At 44.7% G+C, this 20,023-nt stretch overlaps 1 protein-coding gene and 1 long non-coding RNA gene across 9 annotated transcripts in view; one reads left to right on the top strand and one right to left on the bottom strand.

The window, feature by feature from the left end:
* Positions 1-11,574: 11,574 nt before the first annotated feature.
* On the bottom strand, positions 11,575-18,801 carry LOC121062945. Its single transcript, XR_005815752.1, has 3 exons — positions 18,791-18,801; positions 13,803-13,808; positions 11,575-11,756 (listed from the first exon to the last, which is right to left on the bottom strand). It is a non-coding gene; the product is annotated as an uncharacterized LOC121062945 (long non-coding RNA).
* The window catches only part of LOC121062934 (E3 SUMO-protein ligase PIAS2-like), a 45,609-nt gene continuing 38,757 nt past the window's right edge, over positions 13,172-20,023 (top strand). For 7 of the 8 annotated variants that reach the window (XR_005815744.1, XR_005815745.1, XR_005815743.1 and 4 more), the window contains exon 1: positions 13,178-13,421. Coding sequence is in view for 5 of the 8 variants with exons in the window: in XM_040543238.1 (XP_040399172.1) it covers positions 13,398-13,421 (24 nt within the window). In the remaining 3 variants the exon portion in view is untranslated. Of the gene's footprint in view, positions 13,422-20,023 lie in introns of all 8 variants that reach the window. The other variant, XM_040543239.1, reaches the window with a different exon arrangement.

Here is a 20,023-nt window from a genome sequence, read left to right as displayed (position 1 = left end):
TTTACATCAAATACTGTAGAAGCCATTGAGGGGAACCCTTGTTTTCGCAAAATTTTCAATAATAGCTTTATCTTAAATTAATCATATTTTACTCCCCTTTCTATTAGGAGTTGCTTTAGTAATTTCACTATAGCCGCTTCCTCTGCCAAAAAGCTAGCTCCCATGATTAATGCCCAGCTGCTCACCTGTCCTTCAGGTGATGTCCCAGGGTTGAAGCTGCAGTCCAGCTGTGAGCTTGACTCATTCAGCTGGGTTCCCTTCGGACGCTCGTACAGCGCTGCTCCTTCCTGATCATGTCGGGGTCACCAATTGAAGGCACGCATGACACGGACTCCTGCTGGCTCTTGAACAGGAGACCTTTATTGCCATTTTTCACCACTACATATACTTTCCCTGTAGCCCCACACGCTGTCCATGCGCCCGAATCTGTCTTACAATTGGTTAGAGACCCTCAGACATGCGCCTTGAGCCAGCCAGCAATTGGCTACTGCCCAAAGCTCATCTTTAACACTGTAGCCAATTTACTTTATCTCGTCCTGGCTCAAGTTTTTGGTTCTACTGCTGTTTTCCTCATTATCTCTAACTCAGGGATGTGTGAAACAGCACGAAGCCACCTGCGAATTCCTTTCCCACAAAACAGCACAAAGCTCCCTGCGAATTCTTCTCCCACAGCTGGCCACTTCACGTAGGAATATCAGGAGTGGAAGAAGGAGGAGAGAAGGAAAATGGGATGAAATATGTTATACTGATATGTTGTTTCAGCATCCTGGAGGGAGAAAGGTATGGAATTAAGCTGGCCAATGACTGAGCCTTTGGTGAAAGTACACGCTGGAGAAAGATAGAAAGAAGTGTTATAAAGGGTTATTGAAGGTGTTAAAGGTGTGGTATGTAATGTTTGACAGCTGTTTTTTGAATGAGTTGGGAAAGTTGAATGAGCAGGGAAAGAGGATGTAGGCATTATCTAAGTAACAGTCTAGAAGTTTTGGTATATTTGCTGTGGTGTTTGGTCAGTTTCCCAAGTATCGGGGAGAAGGGGGGGGCGAGGGGGCAGCCTACTCCACCAGGGGCCTCTCCACAGGCTGCAGGGGGGCTTCGGCTCCAGTGCCTGGAGCACCTCCACCCCCTCCTTCTGTGCTGACTTTGGTGTCTGCGGGGAGGTTTCTCCCTCCTCGCTCTCCCAGCTGCTGTTGAGCAGCAGGTGTTTGTTTGTTTGTTTGTTTTCGTTTTCTTGGGTGTGCTCTCACAGAGGCACGGACTGTGTTGCTCATGGCTTGGCTCTGGGCAGCGGTGGGCCCCTTTGGGGCCGGATGAAATTGTCCCTTATCTGCCAGGGGGAGGCTTCTGCATTCTTCTCGCGGGGGATTAATTTAATCAGGGATTAATTTAATCAGGGCTTAAATTAACTAATGAAACCCAAAAAGTGATGGAGGTAGAAGGGGCTGGGATAACAGTGCCACCTTTGGGGGATACCAAGCTGAGACTAGGGGATAAAATGATCTCTGGGCAATTATTGTATGTACCCAAGGCAGGGACTAACTTGTTGGGAAGGGATTTGATGATGAAATTGGGCATTCAAATAGTAAATGATTAGACTGGAATAACAGTGTTATTAATGGAGTGCTCTCAGGCCCTGAGAGCAAAGATATATTCACCTCTGACTGGAAAGACCCTGAAATGGGGGCAGAAGCAACAATACAGATGGACAGTTTTACCTCAGGGGTTTACAGGGCCACCAATTTATTTGGGCAAGTTCTAGAGCAGATTTTGGAGCTATTCCAACCTCCCGAGGAGGTGTTACTGTTACAAATATGTGGATGATCGTTTATTGTCAGGACAGGAGAAAACAGTTGTGAAGGAAGCTACTAACAAGCTATTCGACTTTCTGGGAAAACAGGGCTTGGGAGTATTGAAAAATAAATTACAATATGTAGAAAAAGAAGTCAGGTATTTAAGGCATCTAATCTCTGAGGGAAAACGGAGAATAAATCCAGAGAGGATTCAGGGAATTGTTGAAAACTAAGAAAGAACTAAAAAGTTTTAAGAGAAAGATTTTTTTAAGGAATCAGGAGCCACGAAGTCTGAAGGAAAATGGATACTCCCTGATGGGAGAGAAATGCTGAATAAAGCACCAATGAGGCAAATATTATCTGTTTTACATCAAGAGAGTCATTGGGAGGTGCAAGCAATGTGTGATGTTGTGCTAAGAAAGTATGTCTGTGTAGGAATATACACTTCAGTGAAGCAAAATATGCAGAGGATGTGCCATATGTCAAAAGGTAAATAAAAAGGTCATCCGTAACTCACCTAGAGGGGGACGGGAGCCAGGGATTCGACCTTTCCGAAGTATACAGGTAGACTTTACTGAGTTACCTAAAGCAGGGAGACTTAAGTACTTGTTTGTCCTAATTGACCACGTGACTGGATGGGTGTAAGCTTTCCCCTCCGTATCTGCCACTGCGAACACGGTGGCTAAGGTATTATTGGAGCAAATAGTCCCTAGATATGGGATAGCTGAAAACATTGATTCAGATCAAGGAAGTCATTTCACTTCACAAGTACTGCAAGGGTTAATGCAGGCCTTAGAGATTGAGTGGGATTTTTACACCCCCTGGCACCCCTCCTCTTCTGGGAAGGTAAAGCGAATGAACCAGACATTAAAGAAGCAATTAACTAAATTAGTGTTAGAAACCCAACTTCCTTGGGTAAAACGCTTACCTTTAGCACTCCTACAGGTTCAAACAGCACCAAGAAACGATATAGGAATTTCATTGTATGAGATGCTGTTCGGATTGCCCTGTCTGGGCAGAAGGGATGAGGTACCACAATTCGAAACAAGAGTTTTCTTAAGAACTGTATTCTGGGGTTGTCCTCTTCTTTGTCATCTCTCAGGACCCGTGAATGCCGGGGATGTGAATGCCTGGATAGAATGGGTCAAATATACTGTCCAGAGTCTCAACCATAGCAATTGCTATGCTTGTGCCTCGGGATGACCGATTGCCCAGATAGTGCCCTGCCCATTGGGGTGGACCAAGGATTCCCAGGGGATGCGATGTATGATTGCATTGTACCAAGAAAAGACTGCCTGGGGAAATGAGGCCTGTAAGTCTCTCTCTTTGCTGTTCCCTTCCTTGCGTGATAGCAATATCAGGGTTCCCCTGCATTCTCTACAGCTATAGGTAACCATACAGCTTGCCTCTCACGGCAGGGTGTGAGTGCTACCCGTCATCTGGGAGAATTTGCCTTGTGCACGAGGACCTTGAATGCTACCAAGGACTTGATGGGAAACTGCTCAAGACTTGAGATCCCCGGGGCAGATCTCTGGTGGTACTGTGGAGGGAAGATCTTACGGTCCACCCTACCATCTAACTGGGGAGGCACTTGTGCACTTGTTCAATTAGCTATACCCTTCACCCTGGCATTTGAAAGAGAAACATCACAAATACCCAGAAGAAGTAAAAGAAGCTTAGGAGTATCATTCGATGACAGAGCGTACATAGATTCTATTGGGGTGCCTAGAGGAGTTCCCGATGAACAGGAAGCCAGGAATCAAATTGCTGCAGGGTTTGAGTCACTGTTCTGGTGGGTAACAATCAATAAGAATGTGGATTGGATTAATTATATTTATTATAATCATCAAAGATTCATAAATTATACAAGGGATGCGATAAGAGGAATCGCTGAACAAGTAGATGCCACCAGCAAAATGGCTTGGGAAAACAGAATAGCATTAGATATGATGCTCGCGGAGAAAGGAGGTGTGTGTGTGTGATACTGAGCAACCGTCGTTGCACTTTTATACCCAACAATACTGCCCCGGATGGCATAGTAACTAGAGCATTGCAAGGGCTTACCACCCTTGCCAATGAATTGGCAGAAAACTGAGGAACAGACACTTCCATCACTGCAGGGTTGGAATCTTGGTTTGGTAAATGGAAAGGGATGGTAATGTCCATATTTACATCCTTGATCGTAGTAGCAGGAGTTTTAACAGCCATTGGTTGTTGCACTATCCCCTGTGTAAGAGGACTAGTACAGTGGTTAACTGAAACTGCACTATTGAAACAAATGACCATGGAGCCCCCACCTTACTCAGATAAGGTGATGATATTAGAGGAGATGGAAAGCAAAGAAAGTGAAGAAGAGGAAGATATCTACCAAATTACACCTTAGAGAAAAGTTTTGCAAAAATCAACAATTTATAAAGAAGAAAAGGGGGGAATTGTGGGAATAGAAATGTTGTTTTTGCAGAGTTACATTGTTTAAAGGTATGGGTTTACATTAAGGTAAAGGTAAGGGTTACATTGTTTAAAGGAATGGGGTATTGAGATATGCTTGCAGTGATAAGAAAACTTAGCAGGCGACCTTGTAAAATGCAGACATCCAGACTCCTTAGAACAATTAGGTGAAAATCACGGTGTCAAGTCAAGTCAGATAAGTGAAGAAACATTACCACTTCAAACAGTAAAAAAAAGTCAAAAGAAATTTGAAATTTAAGAGGCCAGCAACTGAAGGCCATGTATTGTCTGTGAAGCATCGGATAGGTTGTGAACCTGGATTACCCAGTCAATGGGGAAACAGGGGAGGGTCCTGGTCATCGAGAAATAAAGTACATAAACAGTACTGTGTGACTAGTAGGTGCGCTCCTTCTTGTGGGACTCCTGCCATTGCAACCGCGAATAAATTACTACTTCACTGAGATCCTCGCCTGAGCCTAAGTTATTGGCTACAGACTGTTTCTCACACAGCAGTAACCTCGGATTTGTGCGATCTGCTCCCAAGATCGCTAGTGGCTGTTCCATCGGTCAGCAAATCCCCCTTGACCACTCTATCGGTCAGCCTGTAGAGTACCCTCCTCCCTTACGGGGACTATGCTGCACGCCAGACGTCTCTGCGCGATTTACCATCTGCCACGGCCACGCGTACGACTTATAGGCCCTTCCTGTACTGTTACGTATACCGTTTGTCCACGGTCCAGAAGGTCGTTGTCTGCCCCCACGGTGAGCGGCCGAGGACCGGAGTTCCCCCAGGGAATTGTGCCTGGTGCGCGCTAGGACGTCTGTGGCGCGGCCACTCCTGTGGGCAGGCAGAGAGCCTCCTGGCTGGCTCGCCAAAATGATTCATGGAAGAACTCTATAACTCAAAGCAAATAAGTTATAAAGTAGGTGTGTGGTTTATTTCGGTGCCAGGCGCGTGCGGGATAGCTCCCAAAGGCATGCGCACCTTAACGCGGCAACTTGCTTTGGTTATATGCAGTAAAAAGTTACATATGCATGAAGTTTCCCAATACGCCTATACATATTCATAACCTATCCCCGCTTTGTATTAAAATTAGCTCCAAGAAGTCATTTCCATAAACTCCTCCCATCTGCGCCTGCGCAGTGCCTTCTGGTGGTGGTCGTCGGGGGGGTTGTGGGGATGAAGGCCGATAACTCTTCTTCATCACCACTAGTTGACCTCCTTTCTTTGTGCAGATTCAGCTGCTCCTTGGCTCTTGTCCAAACCACAAGGTCGGTCTCAGCTGGTTTTTGAGACAGGTTCCCCATTTTTGTCAGGAAACATCTTCTGTGAGGTGCCCCGAGACTCCTTGTTTCGGTTAATTTGCACAGTAGTAAGCAAAGACACTCAGCAATATCTATTTTAAAGCGATTAAGCAAGCCCCCATTCTGACTTGCGGAAAACGGACTCCACAATCAGTAAGATTGTGAAGTAGGTATGTTTATTCAGTGCTGAGCAGTACGGGGGGTAGTCCCGCCAAAGTCGTGCACACCTGATGCGGCAATTTGCCTTGGTTATATGCAGTAAAGAGTTACATATGCATCAAGTTTCACAATACACCTATACATATTCATAACATGTCCCCGCTTTGTATTAAAATTAGTTCCAAGGAGTCATTTCCATAAACTCCTCCCATCTGCGCTTGCGCAGTGTGTTCTGGTGGTGGTCGTTGGGGGTCGTGGGGATGAAGGTTGATGACTCTTCCTCGTCACCGCTAGTTGACCTCTTGTCTTTGCGCAGATTCAGTTGCTCCTTGGCTCTTGTCCATCCACAGGACCAGTTTCTGCCAGTTTCTAAAGATAGGCTCACACTCTTATTAGGAGACTGACCTCGGTAAGGGGCCCAAGGCTTCTTGCTTTAGTTAATTTGCACAATGCACCATAGCTAGCAAAGACACTAAGTAGCATCCTAGTTTAATGCCATCAGCGCTCTCTCTCTACTTGATAAGATTCTCCTAACTCCCTCTCTCAATTCTTTCATTGCTGGCTTTAATAATAACAATTGCTTTATTTAGAAATCATTAATAGGATTATGCAAGCCCCCATTCTTCTATCCCTTGTGAGAAACATCTCAAATAATTTTCTTCAGACAGGATCTTCTGTGAAGGTATTTTATTTGTAATTGCAATGGCGGGCGTCCTGTCAATCAGGAGCGCATTTTAGTAAACAAATCATAACCTTTTATTCCCTATTACCCGACACCTGATCACCTCCCCTGTTTCCTCATTGGCTGAGTACTACAGGTTCACAAGCTACTCGACACTCCTCTATACCATATATGTACAATTTTTCTTTTTTTCAACCCTTTAATTTCTCCTTTCTTATGTTTTGAGAACTTGTGATCTTTGTTTTACTGTTCTCACACTGCTCATCCTGTTTTTCTCAAGCTTCCACCTTATTTTGGAGCAGTGAGGCCTTCTACTGTCCACTTATTTACTTAGCATTTCTCCTTATTATGACTACACAACTACCTTGGAATACAGAAAATTAGTTCTCTACTGCAAAAACACAACTTAGTTTCTCACAATTCCCCCCTCTTCTTTTCTTACTCCTGTTGTTGTTTTTGCACCTCTTCACATACCGCACTCTTGAGTTTTTCCAACATTAAGGTGCAATATTCTTCTTCGGATGTCACGGGATGATAGATATGCCATTATTATTACAATACCAACAAATAGTTGTTTGAGCCAATTCTATTCCGGTAACCACGAAGTTAGTTTCTCCCAAGTGTTTCTAAATCCCCAGGAAGTGTCATCTTGAGCTACTCTATGTAGGATATTGTTTGTTGTTTTTTTTCTCAAATATTTTTGAGATCAGTCAAATTCGTCCCATTTGATCTACATATATACAGCAACTAGTATTAATTACAGTGCACGCTCCTCCTTATGAGGTTATTAATAAATCTAATATTATTTGATTCTAGAGTACTATTTTTGCAAACTTATCTAACTTATTTTCTAGTTCTTCAATTATAGCTGAGATATTTACAATAGCGTTTTCTAATTCACTCACCCTTAACCAAGGTAAAAACCACCTTGCAAAACTGTGAAATGCTAGAGAATTTTACTAGAGGATTATCTGGAGTCCGCTTAATTCTGCGTGTGGTCTCAAGGGGGCTTCAATAATAGTCTTCAATAATAGTTACATTTGGAATTATTGCCTCCAGGGTGCAAGCTCCCTTCCATCCTAGGGGCAACACCTTCCTGGCTTTATTGCCACATAGCCAGTACCACCCCTCGCCATTCTGGACAGGCCATCCGGTTACAGGATTCTCATGTTGTATCTGGTGTGCATTATGTATATTAGCATTCCCTTGGCTACCATATTCAGTACAGTATGGATTATTCCCTACTTCATGGATATTTCCACACCCAGGGTCAGTACTATTGCCCCCTGAGTTTTCTATCAATGTTGTTTAAAAGGCACCTTTGGTAACACAGTATGTTGTAGCCAGGACTATGTGTAGGGAGCTCAACTTCAAAATCTATTCCTTCCCGGGACTGTGTATGATCTGTCATTTTTAGAAATCTAGAGAATCCAGACACAGTTGCTGCTGGAAATAGTAATCAGGGACAAGGCCTTTTCAATCTTTCTAGGCATCTGGGTGCAAATCCAACAATTATTGAGATAGAACTCCAGGGATGTTCTGGATTAATTGGAAATGCTGTTTTTTCCCTCCATCCTATCGCTAATCCATTGAGAATAGGTATTACTAAGATAAACCTAACATACATCATTTATATATATATATATATATATATATATATATATATATACACCCCTATAATAATTAAGAAATAAATAAGAAAAACAATAAAAATCACAAACTAATAAGGATTCTTCTGGTGGGGATTAAATACCCCCCTTTCTCCCACTTCCAGGGAGCGTTCCCTGGAAACACTCCAATTCTGTGTAATTCAATCCCTTTTACTCATTAATTCATTAAGAATTCTTCTAAGGAGAAGTTAAAGGTTTACAATAGATAGTTTTAACAGTTTTAACCTTAAAAGTCTTTGTTAATGCAGTCTCTCAGGTATCAAGGTTAACTGATGCTTCTACCCAGGTATGAGTCCACCCTTTCTCAGCAGTTCTTCCTGTCATCTCGGTAGTCAGGAGCACTTGGAACAGTCCGTCCCACTCAGGTTGCAGTTTCAATTCTCTCCATGTTCGCATCAGATCCCAATCTCCTGCTCAGAATGGATGGATCAGGGCTTCCAAGGGTGGGGTTTGAGCTAACAGTCCACGGGTCCTGAGAGATGACAAAGAGGACGACAGCCCGAGTATATAGTTCTTAAGAAAAGCATCTTTTGTCTTATTTTGAGGTAATTCATTCCCTTTGTCCATGTACAGCAATCTAAATAATATTTCATATGGTGAAACTCCCACATCTTTTCTTGGTGCAGCTTGAATTCGGAGAAGTGCCAAAGGTAAGCACTTTGTTTGGGGAAGCCGAGTTTCCAGAACGTAGTCAATTGCTTCTTTACTGTCTGATCCTCTCCACCCTTCCAGAAGAGGAAGGGTGCCAAGGAGCGTGAAATTTCCACTTAATTCCTAGAGTCGACATTAGCCCTTGCAATATTTCTGACATAAAGTGATTTCCTTGATCAGAGTCAATATTTTCAACAATTCCATACCTGGGAGTTACTTGTTCTAGAATTACTTTTGCTACTATGTTCGCATTAGCAGATACTGAAGGGAAAGCTTCCACCCACCCTGACAAATGACCGACCAAGACTAATAAGTATTTAAATCTACCTACTCCTGTGTACTTGTTCAGCCAGAGTATATATTTTCCTACACATACATATTTCCATAGCACAGCGTCACACGTTGCTTGAATTCCCCAATGACCCTCTTGATGTAAAACAGTTAATATTTGCCTCATTAGTACTTTATTGAGCAGTTCTCTCCCTTCAGGGAGTACCTATTTTCCTTTGGACTTTGTGACTCCTAATTCCTTAAAAACCTCTTTCTCTTAAAACTTTTTAGTTCTTTTTAGCTTTGGGTAGGGGTAGCTCAAAAATTCCCTGAATCCTCTCTGGATTTATTCTTCATTCCCCCTCAGACACTAGATGCCCTAAATATTTGACTTCTCTTTCTACGAATTTTAATTTATTTTCCAATACTTTCAATCCCTGTTTTCCCAGAAAGTTGAATAGCTTGTTAGTGGCTTCCTTCACAACTGTTTTCTCAGCCCTGTAAACCCCTTAGGTAAAATTGTCTATCTGTATTGCTGCTTCTGCCCCATTTCAGAGTCTTTCCACTCAAAGGCAAATATATCTTTGCTCTCAGGGTCTGAGAGCACCCCATTAATAACACCATTGTTCTAGCCTAAAAATTTACTATTTGAATACCCAATTTCATTATCAAATCCTTTCCCAACAAGTTAGTCTCTGCCTCGGGTGCATACAATAATTGCCCAGTGATCATTCTATCCCTAGTCTCAGCTTGGTGTCCCCAAAAAGCAGCACTGTTATCCCAGTCCCTTCTACCCCCATCACATTTAGGGTTTCATTAGTTAATTTAAGCCTTGATACTTTACAGGCCAGCAATGACTGAGCTCCCTCAGTGTATTGGGTTCACATGGCAAGGTTCTGGTAGCAGGGGGGGGCTGCAGTGGTAGCCCCTGTGAGAAGAATCCAGCAGCTGCCCCATGTTAGATAAGGGCCAGTTTCAGCTGGCTCCAAAGGGGCCCACCACTGCCCAGAGCCAAGCCATGAGCAATGCAGTTTAAATCTCTATGAGAGCACATCCAAGAAAAGGAAAAAAAACTGCTGCACAACAGCAGCTGGGAGAGTGAGGAGCGAGAAACCTCCTTGCAGACACCAAGGTCAGTGCAGAGGAGGGGGAGTGCAGTGCAGAGGTGCTCCAGGTGCTGGAGCCGAAGCCCCCCTGCGGCCCATAGAGAGGCCCCTGTTGGGGAAGGCAGACCCCCGCAGCCCATGGTGTACCACAGCGGAGCAGATCTCCGTGCTGCAGCCCATTCAGGAGCAGCCCAGGGAGGTTGGCACCCCACACCAGAGCAGGAGGGAGAGTGACCGTGAAGGAGCAGTGGAAACGAAGCACCATGGACTGACTGCAGCCCCCACTCCCGGCCCTCCCCCGTGCCACTCAGGGCAGGGAAGAGGTGGAAGAGAGTGGATGGGGGAAGGTGCCCCCAGCTTCTTTCTCTGTTTCTCACTGCTCCAGCCCGTCACCAATAGGTAATAAATTTCATTAATCTTCCTATGCTAAGTCTGTTTTGCCCCTAACGATAATCGTAGAGTGATCCCCATTGAGGTACACTTTTTCCTTTATCAGGGAACTAGCTTTCTGAGAAGCCCTGACTCCCCTATTCTGAGTCAATACTGAAGGGAAAGCTTCCACCCACCCTGACAAATGACCGACCAAGACTAATAAGTATTTAAATCTACCTACTCCTGTGTACTTGTTCAGCCAGAGTATATATATTCCTACACATACATATTTCCATAGCACAGCGTCACACGTTGCTTGAATTCCCCAATGACCCTCTTGATGTAAAACAGTTAATATTTGCCTCATTAGTACTTTATTGAGCAGTTCTCTCTTATAAGGGAGTACCTATTTTCCTTTGGACTTTGTGACTCCTAATTCCTTAAAACCTCTTTCTCTTAAAACTTTTTAGTTCTTTTTAGCTTTGGGTAGGGGTAGCTCAAAAATTCCCTGAACCCTCTCTGGATTTATTCTTCATTCCCCCTCGGACACTAGATGCCCTAAATATTTGACTTCTCTTTCTATGAAATTTATTTTCCAATACTTTCAATCCCTGCTTTCCCAGAAAGTCAAATAGCTCGTTAGTGGCTTCCTTCACAACTGTTTTCTCCTGTCCTGACAATAAACGATCATCCACATATTTGTAACAGTAACACCTCCTCGGGAGGTTGGAATTGCTCCAAAATCTGCTCTAGAACTTGCCCAAATAAATTGGTGGCCCTGTAAACCCCTGAGGTAAAACTGTCCATCTGTATTGTTGCTTCTGCTCCCATTTCAGGGTCTTTCCAGTCAGAGGTGAATATATCTTTGCTCTCAGGGCCTGAGAGCACCCCATTAATAATACTGTTATTCCAGCCTAACAATTTATTATTTGAATGCCCAATTTCATCATCAAATCCTTTCCCAACAAGTTAGTCTCTGCCTCGGGTGCATACAATAATTGCCCAGTGATCATTCTATCCCTAGTCTCAGCTTGGTGTCCCTGTTATAAATGACTGAGTCCCAAATAGGATTATAATCAAAGTTTACAATTTGTTAAACGAATAGAGGCAAGCAAACAGCGCTGGGAGTCTCTGCTCCACTGGGACACACACCCGTTACATAAGGCGGCTAATTTTTTATACTCCTGGGCTAATACATATTCATTACTACTTCTAAAAGAGGCAAGGTTATTATAATTGGTTTCCCGAATCCGAAGCCCTCCCAGGTGCACCTGCTTATCAGTCTCTGTTAGTCTCTCGGAGGCCGCTCGGATAGGGAGGCTCATATTCTTCCTCCTTATCTGGTGGTCTCTTGGCCAGGTGTCAGAAGTTACTGCACGTCTGTGCAGAGTCAGCAGTTTTTCTCTGAAGAAATCCCTTTGTTCTCTTATCACCTAAACCCAGGCCTCAATGTTAACCCTTCAAATCCCTTAGTGACACAAATTGCTGGACCATTCCTTACATCCCCAAAAAGTGGCACTGTTATCCCAGTCCCTTCTACCCCCATCACATTTAGGGTTTCATTAGTTAATTTAAGCCTTGATACTTTACAGGCCAGCAATGACTGAGCTCCCTCAGTGTATTGGGTTCACATGGCAAGGTTCTGGTAGCAGGGGGGGGCTGCAGTGGTAGCCCCTGTGAGAAGAATCCAGCAGCTGCCCCATGTTAGATAAGGGCCAGTTTCAGCTGGCTCCAAAGGGGCCCACCACTGCCCAGAGCCAAGCCATGAGCAATGCAGTTTAAATCTCTATGAGAGCACATCCAAGAAAAGGAAAAAAAACTGCTGCACAACAGCAGCTGGGAGAGTGAGGAGCGAGAAACCTCCTTGCAGACACCAAGGTCAGTGCAGAGGAGGGGGAGTGCAGTGCAGAGGTGCTCCAGGTGCTGGAGCCGAAGCCCCCCTGCGGCCCATAGAGAGGCCCCTGTTGGGGAAGGCAGACCCCCGCAGCCCATGGTGTACCACAGCGGAGCAGATCTCCATGCTGCAGCCCATTCAGGAGCAGCCCAGGAAGGTCGACACCCCACGAGAGGGACCCCACACCAGAGCAGGAGGGAGAGTGACTGTGAAGGAGCAGTGGAAATGAAGCACCACGGACTGACTGCAGCCCCCACTCCTGCCCCCCTCCCCCGTGCCACTCATTTTGGAACAGTGAGGCCTTCTACTGTCCACTTATCTACTTAGCATTTCTCCTTATTATGACTACACAACTACCTTGGAATACAGAAAATTAGTTCTCTACTGAAAAAATACAACTTTGTTTCTCACACCCTGGCTTCACAGTGACATTTTTGCTTCATTTTTTAGTAATAAAACGTGTCACATTATCACTGTAACACAAATGATGTGTTTTCGATTAGATGGGCAAAACTAGGAAAGCTATAAAATTACTGCTGGAGTCTGATGTTTTCATTTAATGCACTTGAACCACGAGTCTATGTGAGCTTTTGGTGAATAATTCTGCTTAAGTCGTGTGTGAGGCCTTGTAGAATGCGTGTATATTTGCCTGTAGGATGGTGATGATTGAAATGCGGGACCTAGATGTTACCTAAAAGGCATATTTGCGTGCTTAAACTTAATTTTGGAAGAAGCGGCGCCCTTAATTGGAGGAGAAAAAGCAGTGCCCGGGGTTGCGGAATGGCGCTGGGCGCCCTCATAACGACGCCCCCCAGAGGCCCTAGCCCTGAGATGGGGCAGGCCCGCAGCTGCTCGGCGGGCCGCCTACTCCCTGCCTCCCCGAGGTCGGGGGGCGGCCGGAGGCCTTTAATTTTTATTTGCCTGTTTTCCCCCCTCCTCCCCTCCCCCGCCGGAGCCGCCCTCTCTAGTTACGTGGCGGGTGCGCGCACTGGGTTCACGATGGTGGTGGCGGCGACGGGGCCCGGCGGCGGCGCGAGAAGGCGCGGGTAGAAAATGGCGGATTTCGAGGAGTTGCGGGTGAGGAGGGAGAGGCGTGGCGGGGTCGATATGCTGCCTGGCCGTGTGGGGGGTGCGTGGGCTTTACCTCGGCCTTTTCCCCCGGGAGGAGAGGTCCCGGACTGGGGCTGCCTTCGCCCTCCCCGTGAAGAAGCGGGGCCGCTTTTTTTCCTTTATTTTTTTTTTTTCCTTCTTTCTTCTTTCCCCTCTCGGCATCTTAGAAAGTTGGGGTGGCTGCCCGTGGCTCGAACCGGGGTGGAAGCCGGCACGGGGCTCGTCTCTGTCGTGAAGCACAAATTGCTGTATTTCCTCGCAACCATGTTGGCTTTAACCTTTTACTTTCCAGCTCTTGTGTGGCAGGCTTTGGTGGGGGGTGTCCTTTCGGGGTTTAGGTGTGTCCACAAAGAGCTGGCTGTGGTGCTTATTTCATTTTTTCCTGCTTTCCCTCACGTTTCTTGGCTGATACATTGGCACCTTTGATGAGAAGGGAAGCATTGCCCTTGCCCGGCATTCCCACCTGCAGAAGCGCTGCCGACTGAGTATCTCAGGGACGCCGAAGCCCTCCCTGCCCCAGCCTAACTCTGCTGTGGGAAGAATAAAAGCCAGTGAAATGTGGGCTGCGGAGTTAGGCTTCTGTGTAGAGAAAGGTCTGATGGCTGTGCTGCCTCATAATCTGACCAATGGTGGGAAATGTGCTGCAATCACTAGAGAATTTCCTGTGCTAGGGCTTCTTCAGCACTAACACTGCTCTGATGTAGGTGAGGAGCTCAGTCGTGAACACCTCAGGGAAAGAATTATGTTTCCCTACTGGAGAAAGCAGTGCTCTATCTCAGTCTTAGGTTTAAGAAGCATTGCCTTATTTTTTCCTCAGTTGTTCAAAGGTTATTTTTAACTTGTGCTTGTATGTTTTCTTGCTTAGTGTTCTGACTCACTTGCAGCCTACTTTTTAAGAGCTCTCAGAGGGTGTAGCTCTGGAGGTGGCTAAACCCCTGCTGTTAACTAGCAGAGATTGCTCTCCTTTTTGTAGCTCCTCTTGAGGTTTGAGCCAGGGCCATGATTTGCATTTTCTGAAGCACCGTGCTCCTTTATCTAGATATGTGTAAGCATTGATAGTTTGGGAATTGGGTACCTACATGCCTTTGAGATTGTGTGCATCTGAGGTGCTTTCCAAAAGTAACACAGGAAATATGGAGGGGGGAAAAGGGAACGGGATTTCAGGCCAACTGCAGAACTCTCCTTTCTTCACTGGAAATAAAGTATCAGTGCTTTTTTTTTTTTTTTTAAAGTGCTAGTCTGGACAGATGCCTCCTGACGTTTCCATTCATCTTAGTTTGTAACCTGGAGTACCTTGGAAATGAGTGTGCTAGCCTCTAAATGTCTGATCAACGTGCAGATGATGGTCCATTTTGGGAAAGCTCTAATATTTTCTGGAAGAGAATATGGTAGATTGCTCCATGTCTTTAAGGCCTTTACTGAGGTTAAGTCCGTCCACCCCCCCCCCTTTTTTTTTTTCTTTGGAAAGAGGATATGTTTGGTTGTGTTTTCTTGAACACCATGCACTTGGTTTGTAGGTTTGTTTCACTTCAGACAACCACTTCTTCCTGCTTCTGATCAAAGAGGAAATATTACCAGACATTAAGATCACTGCCAAAGATCAAGTAAACTACTGCTTCATAGAATAACATATGGGATATTTTTATGGCAGTATTGTTTGCTGTCATGTTCACTGCAGTTTTCTGTAGTATGTGATCTCTGCATGCCTTATAAAAGGTTACTGGGACAATTTGAAGAGTTAATTTTATTAAGTTGTTCAGGACTTAATAAAGGAAGGAGGTCAGAGTTCTCTTAATTTTTTTTTTTTTTTTACACTGAGGGGAGCATATGGGGTAGCTTTTCTCTATTGTCAAGGTGGAGGATTGTTTTGATATTTGTTAGTATCATTCCTGCCATCCTCTGGATCTTTGAAATAAAAATTCTGGGGGCTGTGATCCAAAGGGACATGGCTGTAGTGGAAGAAAACAGATTCAGAGGAACCTGCTGTTACATTGAGCCTTCTGAAAATCTTTAGATTTGTTTAAGGATTCAGGAATAGCTAACCATGGTCCCATTTTTACCAAGATATTGGTAAAATCTTCCACAAGATATTGGCGAATCTTGCACTTCAAAGCCTTAGATCTAGAAATTGCTTCATATAACCCCCAATTAATTAGTAGTGTTTATTGCATTCTGTAGGTTCCAGTTTCAGAAATATTAAGAAGTTGCAGAGAAGACATAGTGAGCACAACTTTTCTCGTGTTTAGAGATGCAACTTCTAGACCTGCTGGTCACAGATTTATTTTTTTTTAAACATGGCTCATGTCTTTATTCATAATCTTCACTCATGGGCAGCATAACAAATGTCAAAGGGGTTACGTGGACAAAGGTGGATGTGGCACAGACATCTGCAGCCTGTAGTGTGGAGGCCCAAGGTGGCATGTGGATGCTTTTTGTTTTCTTGAACAGAATATGCCCAGGAGCGGGATCTACAGCTCCTTCTGAGAGCCATCTGTGAGAACACGATTCCAGCTTCCACCAAATTCTGAATTCACTGAGATTTGGCTTGAAGATATGGTTTGTGTCCCAGAAAATACCGTGGATAAGAGGATTGGTCTCATGTTATTCCTTGGAGGGAGAGCATCTCTTGGGTCCCAAGTTCCTACTGACATCCTGACTAATTTGGTAACCAATACAGTGTGCTTGTTCTCCTTGAACTGTTGTTGATTCTGGGTTTAGAAGATAACAGCTTCAGTCTGATACTTGATATTTAATCAGATTTTCAAGTAATGATAGTTTCATATTTATGGAAAATAAAACCTCTTTAGGCAAATGCCTCTGCCAGAACTATTTTGTGTGACACTAGTGATTGGTTTCGTGGCTGTTTAGAAGAGACGCTTTAGCAAGAAGAGATGAAAGCGTGCTCATACAACCTGTGGAGAGGAAAGTCCACAAAATTTACAAACTTACTAGTTCAGGGTTTATAAATGCTGAAAGTCACACTTATAATTGTTGCTCTTACACTTCCAGTATTTAAGTGATTCCATATGTGGAGAACTATATGGCTCAATATTTGAGTACAGAAATTGAACTCTTGCTCTTATACCTCTTGTTCACAGCATGCTTGGTGTCTTGTCACTCCTCTGACTTCTCCGCTGGTCTGAGGGGACAGCGTTTTGCCTGTTTGCCAGGAGAAGTCGTGCTTAGCACTGTCCTTCGTGCCAGGAACGCAGCGAAGTGCTGTGTTGCTCCCGAGGAATGGGAGAGATGGGGAGCATGCAGCAATGAGGGCCCTTGTAGGTGCGCAGCCTATTTAAGTCTTGTCAACAGTAGCGTTCAAACTGGTGACTATACTATGTTGCAGATGTAAGCCTATATTTTCAAACTTAGATCCTGTATTGTTAGCCAGGAACAAAATACTTATTTTCATGTGCCCTTTAGAAGTTCATTGCCAAGCCCACTTTGTACTAGTTTGTTTTGGCTGAGTCCATACCATTGTGTTATATGCCTACCAGTCTGGGATTTTGATGTGGAAATCAAGCTCTACGTGTTAATCTGGGGGGTAAACATCAAATGATGGAAAAATAGACAGAATAGATACTGAGAAGTTTCTGTTGGTGATGCAGTGGTCCTTAGGCTACAATTAGCATTCAGCGTGTTAAGTAACAGTATATTGTGATAAGCTATTAATGGTATTTTATCAGAGGTTATCTTGCACTTGTATTTCACTTTTTCTGTGCTTTCTAGATGTGTAGTTACTTATACTAGTGAGGATTATTGTGGTAATTTGAAAGGCTTTCGTGTGCAGGTTAATTACTTATAATGGTTGTGTTGAGATACAGATGGGGAAAGAAAGAGGCAATGTAGTTTATGGGGCTTTAAAAATGGGATTGTAATGAAATGAGTCAAGCTTTGTTTTGAGGGACTTGTGTGGATTGAAAATCTTAAGTCAAATACTGATGTTCATTGTGGTATTGGGTACATGCAGCTTCTCTGGACTTTTAATGTCTAATTTAAGAATCAAACTAGAGTTGGTTCAAAGTAAAAAGTTCTTTTAGTTCTGAGGACCTGATGGTCATGTTGCTTGAACCAACTGTTAGCACAGACCAGATCTGAGGACTATGCTGCTTGCTGATACAAATTTAACTGGGGATGTCTTCATCCTTTCTCTGGACTTCCAGTTTTTTCATCTATAGCTACATCAGCTTCCTGAATACATTTATATCTTTATCTAGAGTCATCACAGAGATCTTTATCTGAAGAAATGAGTTGCTTTTCTTACCGGTGTTACTAATTTCTAGCCCACTCTAAATCAGTATGCATGCAAACTTATTGCAAAAGATGTAACAGATGTGCTGCTTTGCTGTAATGAGTAGTCAAAAAGGGCTCAAAGTCAGGAGTGAGGCCTTGTGAGGATTGATCCTTGATGCCTTCCTTCCCTTTGTAGCCTCCAGACATGTCCAGAAGGCAGTGGGGCTGAAGCAGACTTCAGCAGGAACTGACGAGAACTTCTGAGTAAGCTTGTGTTGCTTTTCTGGGTTCAAATGTAGGGTTTGCTACGTGAGCAGCTACAGTTGCCCTAGAAACTAGTTATCAGTGGTTATTGTAGACATCTGTCAGGAATGTTATGTTTGTTCATATAAGTACGCTGTCTGTTAAATCGTAGGTAGCTTTGGCAAGGGGAACATGGAGACCACAGGCTTCATTCTAGAGATGCTTTTCATCCTCATCCCTTACTTTGCTGTGAAACTTGCCTGCCATTAATTTCAGTGGTGTCAGCATTTCCTGGGGTCCTTAAAATCATGATCCCTCTGAAATCCCAACTTTAAACTGGAGTTGAAGGGGGAAGGGGATAAAACCAGGCACGCCGGTGATGAGCTAAGGGATGGCGCGCTAGAATCAGAGGGATTGTGTGCCAGTGAGGTCCTTCGGTCGGCTCCACAAGGTGCTGTGTGTAGGGAGGCGCATTTGAAGTGCTTCTACACAAATGCACGCAGTATGAGGAATAAAATGGATGAACTAGAAGTCTTGGCCCAGTCCCACAGCTACGACATCATCGGCATAAGCGAAACCTGGTGGGATGAGTCCTGTGGCTGGTGTGCTGCAATAGATGGTTACAGGCTCTTCAGGAGGGACAGGCAGGGTGGCCGTGTATGTGAAGCATGGGCTGGACTGTGTGGAACTTCAAGTTGGCCATGGCAAGGTTGAGAGCCTCTGGGTAAGGATTAAGGGACAAACAAATAAAGGAGATGTCATTGTGGGAGTCTATTACAGACCACCTGGCCAGGACGACAATGAGATTGACTCCCCTTGTCCTAATGGGGGACTTCAACTTGCCAGACGTCAACTGGGATCACCACACGGCTGACACAAGCAAGTCCAGGAGGTTCATAAAGCACCCAGATGATAACTTCTTGGTGTAGGTGCTAAGGGAGCCAACTAGGAAAGGTGCCCTCCTAGATCTGTTGCTGGAGAACAGAGAGGGTCTTGTGGGAGACGTGGCAATTGGCGGCCGTCTCGGTCATAGTGACCATGAAGTGGTTGAGTTTAGAATTTATGGTGACAGAAGGAAAACTGCCACCGAAACTTCAGCCCTGGATATGGGGAAAGCAGACTTCAGGCTGCTCAGGGAATTAGTCAGCAAGGTCCCCTGGGAAACTGCTTTTGAAGGCATTGGTGTCCATCTTTAAGCACTGCCTCCTAAAAGCTCAAGATCAGGCGATTCCAAAATATCGGAAGTCAGGCAAGCGGGGCAGAAGGCCGGCCTGGCTGACCAGGGATCTTCTTCTGGAGCTTAGGCAAAAAAAAAGAAAGTGTACAGCTGCTGGAAGGAGGGTCAGGCGACGAGGAAGGAATATAGGGATGCTGTTCGTGTTTGTAGGGAGAAAATTTGTGTGGCCAAAGCCCAACTAGAGTTGAAGCTGGCCATGTCTGTGGGAGACAATAAAAAAGGTTTTTTTAGATATGTGAACAGAAAAAGGAGAACCAAAGAAAACATAGGTCCGCTACTAGATGGGGAAGGTCTCCTCACAGACGATGACATAGGCAAAGCAGAGACGTTTAATGCCTTCTTCACCTCTGTCTTCAACACTGATGATGGGCTTTGGGACCCAGGGTGCCCTGAGCTGGAGGACTATGATGGTGGGAATGACAAACTCCCAACCGACCCTGAACGTGTGCGGGATTTGCTGCTCCACCTGGATCCATACAAGTCCATGGGTCCGGATGGGCTTCATCCCAGGGTGCTTAAAGAGCTGGCTGACGTCATTGTGGGACCTCTCTCAGTTATTTTTCAACGATCTTGGGAATCTGGAGAGGTCCCATTGGACTGGAAGCTGGCAAATGTTGTGCCAATTTTCAAGAAGGGTAAGAAAGAAGACCCTAGCAATTACAGGCCTGTCAGTCTCACGTCAGTGCCTGGTAAAATCATGGAGAACATAATCCTTGAAGTTATTGAAGCGCACCTGGGGGACAATGCAGTCATTGGTCCCAGCCAACATGGGTTCACGAGGGGTAGGTCCTGCCTAACAAATTGGATTTCCTTTTATGATAAGATCACCCATCTAGTCAATCAAGGGATACCAGCTGAT

This window comes from Cygnus olor (genome assembly GCF_009769625.2).
Source record: "Cygnus olor isolate bCygOlo1 chromosome W unlocalized genomic scaffold, bCygOlo1.pri.v2 SUPER_W3, whole genome shotgun sequence".
Taxonomy (NCBI): Eukaryota; Metazoa; Chordata; class Aves; order Anseriformes; family Anatidae; genus Cygnus; species Cygnus olor.
This window is presented reverse-complemented; position numbering and strand designations above follow the sequence as displayed.